The following is an 11,282-nucleotide window of genomic DNA, read 5'->3' as shown; positions in this document are numbered from 1 at the left end:
CATAGCTCTGAATCTCAGCCCAGAGGGTTTGTCCATGTCTACAGGGCTGGGGGCTCTTGGGGTCATCCCAGTGTGACTTTCCCAGGCAGTGTGGATGTGATGGCTTGCTGCACCCCCATCTCAGTAATAGACTTTCGAACATTAAAACGAAGTGTGTGTGTGTGTGTGTGTGTGTGTGTGTGTGTGTGTGTGAGAACACTAGCACAGCAAGGAGAGCATTTGTCTTATGTGCTGCCAATCAGAGTTTTATCCCCAGCCTCCCACGTGATTCCCCCAAGCCTACCCGGAGTCATTTCTCCAGAGTGGAGATTTAGGAGTAACCCCTGAGTGCCACTGGGTGTAGCCCCCAAACAAAATACAACAGAGTGTCATTTTTCAAGTTCTGATACTGTAAAGCGATCTTGTGCATTTTTGATTTGAAGATCTAGAAGTACCTCTCCACATATAAAAAATATTTTGAAATAAAAGGAAAAACAAACGTTTTGGAATAAAAGGAAAAAATCATTTTGAAATAGAAGAAAAAAACATGTTGGAATAAACAAAACCAAAATAAACCAACACAAAACAAAGCAAAGCAAAACAAACAAACAAACAAAAAGCAGCTTGAGTCTCTGCAGTCCTTCAGTGTCTGTGTCCCTGATGGTCGCCCTGAGAACTGTTTCCGGCAGTTCTGCTCCAGACACTGGAGAGTCGACACCTCGGAGTCGATGTGTGGAAGCCATCTGCAAACTGAATCGGCATAAGGAGACACAAGCAGCCACGGAGCAAGGGCAGGACACAGATGCCACCCTGGGTCTGGCGAGGGCAGAGCCCGAGGGAGCCAAGAAAACCATTCCCGTGGGACTCCCGAGGGTGCACTTTCCTGCCTGTCCCACGTGATGAGGTGCATTGGGGTGACAGTCACTGTGTGTGCCCCCACTCTGCAGTGTGGGGTTTCAGATGCCCTCTCAGTGCACCCTCACACCCTTCAGACACAGGGCCCTGGATCTGGTGCAGCTGCTGTCTCTACTTGTGGCCAGGCATGTCTGGTGGCTGGAAGGTGCAGCAAGTGGGGTGCTGAGTCAGCTCCCCACCACCAGGGACCCTGGAGCATCTAGGAGACCTCCAGATGGCAGGCAGATGCCTTCAACCCCAGGGATAACCAGGCCTACTTTTCCTTGGACTTTTCCCTGAGCCCTCTTCTCCCCCAACCCCGTGATGGTCCCATTTGAGCCCTGGAACCATCCCGTGGGTTCCTTGGGTCACCTACCCAAAGCTGTAGGACCAAGACAGCATTAGGCAGGTGGGTGTCTGGGGTTCCGGGCCCTGAGGTGGGGCTTGCTTTTGCCTAGCTAGCTGCAGTATTGGGGGTCAGAGTGGCCCCTATTGCACCCCCTGCAGACCTGCTGTGCTGGGATACAAATGCCCTTTCAGGGGCCCCAGGTAGGGGTCCTCCACAACTAGGCTGAGCTCAACTCCACAGCCTGCAGTGAAGGAGCCCGTCCCTGTCCCTGTAACCAGTCCCTTAAACCCATCAGCAGGGTCGGGGGGATAACTGGGCTTCCCTGAGACCCCTGGGTCTCTGCTGCACCCAAGGTGTTTACTTCCCCAGCCCTCACCAATAGCTAGTGCCCTGAGCCCACATCTGGGCTCCGCCCCTCACCCAGTTCCCCCTCCCGTGCCTCTTTGCAACCTAGGCAGGACCTGAAGCTCAGGTCAAGTTACTGGGTGTCTGGTGGCAGGGGGACCTGGGGCCTGAGACCCAGAACCAGAAGCCCTTGTTGGGCCACCGCCTCAATCAGCCTTGGCTTAGAACCCTGCTGGAGGCTGGGCTGTATCCCTGTCTGGCTTTTCCCCGAACCCTAAGAAAGAGATCACAGGGGTGACAGGAAGGCTGTGGGGGGATTAGGGGACTCTCAGCTCTGGGGCATCAGGATTAGGTGGACTCCAGTACCAGGTTTTCCAGACTGGTCTCTCCTCCAGGCAGCCCTGCAGGGGGTTCTGAGGAGAGCACAGAACTATTTGCTTGGGGGTTTCGGCTGCTTCCTCCAGGCAGGTGTCCCTCTCAGGCTATGTCTGCTGGTAGTGAACATTCCAGACAGTGCTCACTCCCTTCCCTTTGTCCAGAGACTGACCCAGGGGTGCTGGCAGGGAGGGCCAGAGTGACCCACTCTTGTGGCCAGACCCTCCCATGGCTTGGGCAATCTGGGTGTGAACCCTAGGACTTGAGCATTTCAAGATGAGCTGGAGGAATTGCAGGGAGCACCAGGCCCCCTGCCTGCTGCCCTCTCCTCCCCTCCCCTCCCTTGCCTTCTCTACTCTTCCTCTCTTCCTTTTCCCTCCCTTCCCCCCTCCCCCAGCCCTGCAGTTTTCACCCTTTAGGGAAGAGCAGCCATAGCCAGGATGTGGCCTTCCAAGCAGTGGACACAATCTGGGGTGCACAGTCATGGGGTTCACCTTTTGCTGCCCCAATTCCATGGAGCCTGTGGGGACCCTCTGTTCCCTCCCAGGGCACATAGTTTCTGCTGCCTCCCCCCAATTCTCCAAGTCCACAGTGGCCACTTTGGGGACTCAGCATGGTCAGGGGAGAACCCAGGGGATGGGGATGGGTATCTGTGTAGACAAAGCAACCCCCTATGAGGTGGAGTTGGGCAACATCCCAGAGCCCCACAAGAGCTGGGGCAGGAGGGTAAACAGGCAGGGCAGTGCAGAGGAAAGTAGGGGAGGGGCCACATATGGACCCTTCTCTATTCCTTCAGCATGGCCCACCTTAAGGGGACCCTTCATCACCCTGAGGGTGTAGGTGAGGGGATGCATGGTAGCTCTTCTTAGGGACAGACCACCTGTTCCAAGCACCTCCCAGGCCCGGCTGGCAGGCGGACTTGGCACTGTCCTTCTGGGTCCCAGGAAGAGGCTAGGTTGGCTGGTCCCCAGCACTGGCCCGGCACCAAGGGGCTAGTCCACTCTAGCTGTGCTAAATCTGTGGTTTCCCTCCTCTGGAATCGGGGCAGGTTCAGGACAGTGCAGGAGCTTTATCTAAAAGGTCACCCGGGGCCCCAGTGCCAACCAGGACTCAGAGCATTAGCTAATTGCCACATCAGAGAAACGAAAAAATAAATTTACCTTAAAATAACCGAGGGTAATTATAGCCCCACTGTTGACACTAATGATTAATAATTGATCAGGAGTTACACACAATAAATTGTCAATTTATCTCCCCAGGAAGCGCGGTCGCTGCTAAGTCATCAGGCCTGGCCTCTCGGGGCATTTGCAGGAGACTGGCTGAGCTGCAGCCTGAGTGAGCAAGCAAAGGAGCTAGCTAGAGAGAGGCACCAGATCGGATCCGCTTTCAGCCCCCGCAGGCAGCTCCAGCATGGAGTAGAACAACTGGGCTGTTTTCTGGGATGGGCTTTCCCTTAGCATTATGGGATCAGATGGAAACAAAGGGAGAGGCCATATCTGCCTGTCTGTATGTCCATCTGTTCGTCCATCTTGGCAGTGTCTGGGGACTGCACAGAGCTCGTACCCTCCGCACAACCAATACCTTCATTTTCTGTCTTAGAAACTGGGGTAACAGGATCCCAGCCCTGCCTGCCAGGGATGAGGGAGGCAAAAATGGGGAAAGGTGCCCTAGAGAACCAAGCTGTTTGTGTGCAGGGGGTTACTGGTTGAAGAGAAGCCAGGTTGTGTTTTGGGGTCAACACCCTGAAGCTGGGGTTCCCATACCCCTTGCCTCCCAGCGACTGCAGTTCAGGTGCACCCCAAGGCCTGGCCAGAGGAAGCACTGACTGAGGGTGTCTGTAGAAAGCGAATTTTTTGCAATTGGAAAATTCTATTGTCATACCTTGCTGCTCCTCATCCTTGAAAATTATCTGTAGGGATTTGCCACGTACATGGAAGGTCGGAAGTGCATCAAAGGGGCAGACACCCCCCCCCCCCTTGCTATTGCTACAAATTCAAATGCTGTGAATTGTCCAAGGAATTAACTGCAGACCATTAGGGTGAAACCAGGTTTAAAAACGTTTAACATGTTGTTATTTATACGGGGGGCAGGTTTAAAACCCGCCCCAAAAGAGCCCTGTGTGTCCCTAATGTGGCTTTCTGAGGTGCCGTGAGGGAGATAACTCAGGGCTGAGGCGTCACTGCCCACACCCCAGGCAGCTCTGCCGGTTGGTGACAAGCATTTGAAAAGCCTCCCTCTGGGGCCAGATAAATCAGGTGGTGCTGATTTCCTCAAGCTGGTGTCTGTTTATGTGGCTCTAGCTGCGGGAGTTCAGTGGGCATTTATGCTGCGACGTATTAAAAAAAAAAGGTCGACTTTACTCTTTGCCTCTTTGATAAATATTTCAACGCCACTTTCAGTGACCCCGAAAGGCGCGGCGGCTGCATCCAGTGTTTCCTGCGAGTGTGCGAAACCAGAGAGGCTCGTGAGAGGCACCCTGGGGACCCCAGCCCTCTCGGGGGGGCTGCTCTGGAGTGGCCTGGCAGCGGCTGTCTGGTGGGGGTGCCCACCCCGAGACTGGCAGCCTTACAGTGGACAAAGGTGGAAAAGTTCTTGGCGAGTTCTGAAGACAGTTGGCGGGCGGCTGGGCAGAAACAATGGCTCTTTTATGGAACCAACGCTGACATTTGACCGGTAGGCACAGGGTGCCCACCTGAGCCGGGATAGTACCAGCGACCCTCATCAGACTGCGGGTGGCCCGGGTGTGGGGTGTCTGCCACCAACTCAGCCATTGGCTTCGTTCTGGGGACACACCCACAAAAATGAGCTGTACCCCTGGTGCTCCCCCCCCCCCCCGGGAGATCTGCTCCTTCCTCCTCTTCCTCTACCTCCTCCAGCCCCAGAGGGGCAGGACTTGGATATCTCTGTTCCCCTTTGCTCCCTTTAACTGGCCCTTTCAAAGATCTCCAATCACCTGCTGGCCTTCTGTTCTTTACAATTTCCAGAAGGAAATTAGGGTGCGGGGCAGGGAGAGGTATGGAAATCTGCCCTAATTTGTAGGGCGGCTATACATCAAAGCCTTAGCTTGGGCTCCTCTGCTCACAGCAGGGTGGGGGGGGGCAGCATCCATTAAGGCTGTAGACTGCCCCCTACCTGGGCGGCTGTGTGCACGCTGGGTGTCCCCTCCCCAGAGCAGGAATCGCATTTCAGGTAAAACAATCCGGACCGAGGGAGGCATGGAAGGCCTCTTCCATGCGGCTTCTTCAGTTTCCAACATTTGTCTCCGCCACACTGAGCCCAGCGGCCCCGTCACACAGGCCTGCTCCTCCATCTGTGCTCGCTGCTGCTGTCTTGTGTCCGTCATTCACATTCCTTCCACCCAGACTTGGGGTGCTGGGGCAATGGCCAGAGCCAGGAGGCAGGGGAGCCAGGGTGGGGTGGGGTGGAGAGGGAGGCAATCACACCATATCTCCCTCCCTATAGTCACTGACTAGCCAGTGGGGCAGGGGGACTCGGAGTCAAGGTTTCCAGTCACGGCTCAGCTGAATGACTAGAGGTCACAGTTTGTCCCCTTCTCTGCTGCCACCCCGTGGTGGGCTCGGCCCCGAATGGCCCTAAATGCTTCAGGGGAGGAGAGAAAGGGTCCCTCACGCCATCCCCAGCGTCCCTCACTCCCCAAAGTGTCTGCGTCTAAAACCAACCAAGTCCTGAAGAAGCAGAAACCCAAAGCCTCCTCCGCCAGCCAGCCCTGCTGGGCTGGGAGTCCAGTGAACTGCCCCCTCCCCCTTCCCTCAAGTACCCCAGATTACTTCCAAATTCCCTCCCTAACAAGGCCCAGCGAGAGGCCACTTACTTTTCCGGACACAAAAAGCCACTGGCGAGGGAGGGAGCCGTTTGTCAGGATCAAGCGACCGGGCCATTTCCCAGCCCCAGAAACACCGCCCATCGGGGCCGGCAGATGTTTAGACAAGATTTTATAAATTGTTCAATATCAGCCGTAATGAACCCCAACTGACCATTCCAAAGCAGCCCAGAGCAGCCAGGACCTCCCTGCTGGGATCCAATAATGCCCGTACGCTGCAGCATTATTAATCACAGAATAAAACACACGAACCTCTTGAAAAATAAGTGTATGATTGATTAAAGGGCAATCTAAGAAGCTATTATTCTTGTTTTATAACCGTAAGTTATATTCACTCAATTTATCTTTGCAGAGGAAATAAATGATTGTTCATTTCTTTGCTGAAATCGTATTATATGGGCATCCATATAATTTCACTGAAAATTAAAGTGACAGCCTTTATGATACTAATCAAAGAGAGGATGTTCCTGGACTACAAATTCTAGGCTTGTCCTATAATTAGATACTGAGCGGGGCCCCAAGAACAGGGCAATGGTCGAGGGCTGTTTAAACTTTCTTCCCCCCCCCCATACCCCCCCCCCCCGGGGTGAGGCGAGGAGCTACTGAAAAGAAAAGAAATCTCCCCTCCCAGCCCTGAGCCTGGTGTTTTAACTCGAGCTGCAAGAAAAGGGCAACTCAAAGAAGGTTCAATACGACCAGCAACACCTCAAGATCATTCAGGCTCTGAACAATTAGATGCACCAGCCATTTACTGGGTGGAGGGAGGCATTTCTTGTCCTGTCTGGGACTCCCTGTTTTCCCTTCCCAGGGAGTTGCAGCGAATCAGGCAAGCAACGAAAGAAATACAAGGTAGAGCCTACCCCAGAGGGAACTCAGACCACTTTATTCTCCCAAATTGGCAAGATTTGCAAGGACAAGTTATCTGCATGCTCAGGGCTCAGGGACATTTGCTTTCTTCCGTGTGTCGCTAAAGAATCTCAAGCCATATGTATCTATCTCCTCTCTGTAGCTCCATCTCCCATCTGCCCTCCTTTTTTTTTTTTTTTTTTTTAGGAGTGAGGCAAGGGGAGATTATTTTACACATTTTCACTTAAAAGCCTGCGATCAGATCACCTGGGGGAGGGAACAAGCTCTTGCTCCAGCCCCACCCAGCAGGAAAGAGCCCCACACACCAGCCAGGTCATTTAGACTAGTCTGTCTTTTATTTACAATTTACGATATAAATTAGTAAAGAATTCTCGTTAAACAACCGCCAAAGATTGTCTAACCAGCACTGTTCAAATAAAAATCAGGCAGAATTTATTTACAAAAAAGTTTAGATTCCGTTGCAATATAACTTGCATAAATTACTAGAAGCCTTTATATCATTATAAAAATAAATATCAAATTTGTTTCCACTCAAGTCCTCAAGTCCTTCAGAGACATACTGTGTCTACTGCCTGTGTACGACGGACGGTACACGGGACTCCTAGCACGCCTGCAGAATAGATATATATATATATATATTTATATATATTTATATGCGCATGTATATTCCGTGGCAATGGAGGGACCGAGGTATCCTGAGAAAAGATCGTTTGCCAGACTCACACATACAAGGGGAGCTACACTAGGCCACAAATCACAAGATCCAACGCGAGTGAGTGTCCGTTAGGTCTGGTCACAGGGCAGGGCTTGGGGAGGGGGCCAGCCAGCTGACTTTTTCTTTCCAAAGCAATTGTGACACCTACCTGTGGGCCGTGGAAAAAGCCAAATCACTCTGGATCCCGGGTGCCAGTTCCAGAGTCCCCAGACCCTGACCCTCCAGGAATGCTGGGTGCCTCTCCCCTCCCCAGGCAGCGCACCCCCCGGGAAGGCTCTCAAGGGGCGTCCAGTCTCAGAGTACCCAGTCTAGTCTCATTACTGCCAGAGCCCGGTGCCTTAGTGAGGACCTATCTGGACTGCCAACACCCCAACCCGAGGAACTTCAACTTCAGGAAGGGTTTCCAATGCCCCCAAATGTCTGCTGGTGACACCCCACAGTGAGGGAGGGGGCTCCTAACTGTGTCCTGAAGCTAGGAATGGAGCCCCCTTTCATGCTCACCCACCCTGTGCAGAGAGAGGGTGCGCCCCTGTTTACTGGAGGAGACTGAGCGGAAGAGGGAAGGAGGGAGGGGGTCAGCTTGCTGGCGGGAGGCACCCACTTACTTGAAAGCGGAGCCTGCCCTCTTATAAGTAGGGCTGTGCTCCCCCGTCCACCACTGGGCAGCCCTCACCGGCATCTGCGAGGGGAGGGGACATTTGTCAGCTGAAGTCAGACGGGGCGCCCCACACTACCACCCTACATGCATACGCACCCTCTGCCCACCCACCTCCAGCGGGTGGGGGCTTCATGGACGCTCCTCCGTCCCTCCCCACTACACTGAGCCCTCACACTCGTAAGGCAAGGAGTATGGATGGGGGAGACCTGGAGGTGTTGGGTGGGTCCCAGGGAATGCAGGAACACCAGCTCCCCCCAGGTTGAGGCCTGGCAGAGGGAAAAGACGGGGACATCAGTTTTGCCCACAGAAACTCCTTTGTGGAGTGGCCCAAAGGGGCGCGGGGGTGATAGAAATCACGGCAACAAAGGCGCCTTCTCCTTCGCAATGCCAATACAGGACCCCCCTCCCTGGAGCCTCAGACCCAACCGCTTAGTCCCGCTGTCCTAGGGACCCAGGCGACCCTGCCAGGCTGGCCTAGTTCTGGTTCTGGTTCTGGGGCACCCTCCCCGAGGGACCCCGCAGGCGCAGGCAGCCTACCTTTCTTGGGCTCGTAGCCGCCGCCGGGGGACCGGTAGTGGGAGCCCAGGGGGTGCGCGCCAGCCTTGCCCGCGTCGCTGGCCGCCTTGGGCGCGACGTGCAGGGCGTCTGCCGGTGCCGAGCTGTATCGCAGCAGGCCCTGGCCGGGCAGCGCGGCGTTCAGGTTCCCGTAGTTCGTGTAGCTGCCGTAGAAGGGCGCCGTGTAGTAGAGGTGCCGGCCGAGCAGCGGGGACGCGGGGTAGGGCGAGCCGCCCGGCGGGGCCCCGTTGGAGGCGGGCGCGGCGGCCGTGGGCAGGCCCGGCGGCGCACAGGCGGGCCCCAGGCTGGGCTGCTTGAGGTCCGACGTGGCGATCTCGGCCAGAGACCACAGCTTGGGCTTGTGGACCGGCGGTGGCGCGCCCGGAGACGTCCGGCTGCCCAGCAGCGGCTTCCCGCCTCCGCCACCGCCGCCCACGCCGATGCCGCGTGGCACGGCCTCGGGCGCGGGGCTCAGCAGCGGCGCCTCCACGCCCGTCAGCGGCGACGAGGTGACGGGCTTGGGCGGCGCCAGGTCCCGCTCGGCCGCGTCTTCGTCGTCCTCGTCGTCCTCCAGCTCGTCGTACTTATCTTTGCATTCGGAGCCCGACTCACACAGCGGGTCCCCGGCGCGGGCGCGGCCGGGTAGCTTCTCCCCATCCGACTCGGCGGCCGAGCAAGAGTGATCGGTGAGTGAGTCCACTTGCAGGCTGATCCCTGCAGGGGCCGCAGGTCGGTGGCACCGGGGCCTTCCCCCTTGGAGGACACCCCCCTCCCCTGTTCCCCAGCGCTGCAGACCCTCCCGCCCCCCTGCGCCCCCAAGCCCCACACCCCGGTGCCCAGCGCGCGCAGCCCCGCGCGCGGTCCAGATGCGTCCCCGCCTGGGAAGAACAGGCCCCAGCGGCGAGGCGACTCACCTTCGTCCTCCGCTGAGGTCTCGGTGCCATCGGGCGCCTTGTCCCCGCTCTCCTCCTTGGCGCGCGCTGCGTCGCCGTCCTCCTCGTCCTCGTCTTCGCTCTTGTTCCGTGGGGCCCACGTCATCTTGTTCTCCTTCTTGAGGCGCCGGCGCGCGTTGGCGAACCAGGTGGACACCTGCGTGAGGGTCATCTTGGTGATGATGGCCAGCATGATCTTCTCGCCCTTGGTGGGGTAGGGGTTCTTGCGGTGCTCCTGCAGCCAGGCCTTCAGCGTGGCCGTGGCGTCGCGCGTGGCGTTCTTGCGGTACGCGGGATCGTTGAGCTGGTACGGGTAGGCCGCGCTGCCGTAGGGATGGTAGCCGATGGCTCCCGTCATGCCCGTGGCGTGCGCGTCGTAGTGCGCGCCCTGCGAACCACAAGAGCCGGTGGGTGAGTGGGGCGCGCTGTCCCCCGTTCGCCCGCCCCCGGCCCAGGCTCTCCAGCCGACACCGACCGCGGCCGCCTTCCTTCCCACGCCCCGGGACCCCGACCCCCGCGCCTCCCGCAGCTCCGAAGAGCAGGATCCCGCCGAGGCAGGGGCGGCAGGACCCGCTGCGTCCGCGAAAGCTCCGATTATTTATTTACTTTTTGAACAATCACGTCCCCCTTCAAATTCAAGCGTTACCCCCCCAAATGTCGCCCAAATGAACTCCGGGCGCGCGAGGCGCGGGCAGGGCCCACAGGTAGTTTCTTGATGTCTAAATTTCGCCGCCTCCTCCCCCCCTCCCCGCCCCCGTTTGGTTAAAAGAAAAAATAAATAAATAAATCAATAAAGTACCCGCAGCCCCCCGCGCCTCAATGCGCCGCTCCAAAGCTGCGCAAATCCAATTTGCAACTCAGAAGCCCCCGCGCCGTTTCCAAGTCTTCCAAGGCGCGGTCATTAGCATTTTAATTCAGCCTTTAACGTTTAAACTCGACCCTGGAGCGGCCTCCTCTGAGGCCCCCGCGCCCTGGCGCCGCTGGCCCGGAGTCCCACCGAGTGGCCTTCTCCCCCTGCCCCCCCAACCACCCCTTCAGCCCCAGCTCCCGGCTCGAGGCAGGCCCAGCGGCTCGAATGCAGCCGGACACCGGGACGCGGGAGCAGCTCCAGGGGCCCGCGCGGGGCGGCCGGGCAGACACGTTTGCACCAGTGCAGCCCGCGGAGCTGGCGAAGGCCCCGAAGAATTCGGCGCGCCCAGCCCGCTCCGGAGCTGCCGCTCGCGGCTGCGCGTCCTCGACCGTCTGTCTGGGTGACACCCGAGCCCTGTCGGGGAAGACCAGAGCCCCGCCGCCAACCCACAAAGTCCCGGACGCCCGACCCTCGAGTCTCCGGTCTGCCACAGACCCCGGGCCCCCACGATCTCTCCGGGCGGCAGGCAGCGGCCTAGAACCGCGGCGCGGATCGCGGGGCACGGGACGCGCGGGCTCGCTCGGGGCGGTGTCGGGCGCGCAGCCTTCTCCCGTCCCGGCGACCAGGGGCCAGATCGCGCCCTCCCTCCCGCCCGTGGGTGCGGGGGACCGCAGCGCGTTACCATGTAGGTGGGGAAGCCGGCGGCCGCGTCGGCCGAGTACTGCAGCGGGCTGCCGAAGCCGGTGGCCGCCTGCGCCGTGAAGGCCGCCGAGCCCGGGTAGGGGCTGAACGCCGAGCCCGACGCCGAGCGCGCCAGCTCCTCGCTCCGCGGCGCCGCTAGGGCCGAGGCGCCGTACGCCGGGCAGGAGTAGAGCGCCAGCGAGCCGGGCGCCTGGTACAGGTAGCCCTGCGGGTAGGACAT

At 58.1% G+C, this 11,282-nt stretch overlaps 1 protein-coding gene across 2 annotated transcripts; it reads right to left on the bottom strand.

The window, feature by feature from the left end:
* Positions 1 to 1,011: 1,011 nt before the first annotated feature.
* IRX2 (iroquois homeobox 2) lies at positions 1,012 to 11,282 on the bottom strand. Of its 2 annotated transcripts, none has more exons than XM_049767936.1 (5): positions 11,043 to 11,282; positions 9,493 to 9,898; positions 8,561 to 9,292; positions 7,971 to 8,044; positions 1,012 to 1,032 (listed from the first exon to the last, which is right to left on the bottom strand). In XM_049767936.1, the coding sequence occupies exons 1-4, from the start codon at positions 11,280 to 11,282 to the stop codon at positions 7,992 to 7,994; spliced, it is 1,431 nt and encodes a 476-aa protein (XP_049623893.1). In that variant the 3' UTR covers positions 1,012 to 1,032; positions 7,971 to 7,991. The 2 variants fall into 2 exon arrangements, with proteins under 2 accessions (XP_049623893.1, XP_049623892.1); XM_049767935.1 differs by lacking the exon at positions 1,012 to 1,032 and adding an exon at positions 6,964 to 7,513.

This window comes from Suncus etruscus, chromosome 2 (assembly GCF_024139225.1).
Source record: "Suncus etruscus isolate mSunEtr1 chromosome 2, mSunEtr1.pri.cur, whole genome shotgun sequence".
NCBI lineage: Eukaryota > Metazoa > Chordata > Mammalia > Eulipotyphla > Soricidae > Suncus > Suncus etruscus.
The sequence above is the reverse complement of the archived record's forward strand: the minus strand, read 5'-3'. Positions and strand labels throughout refer to the sequence as shown.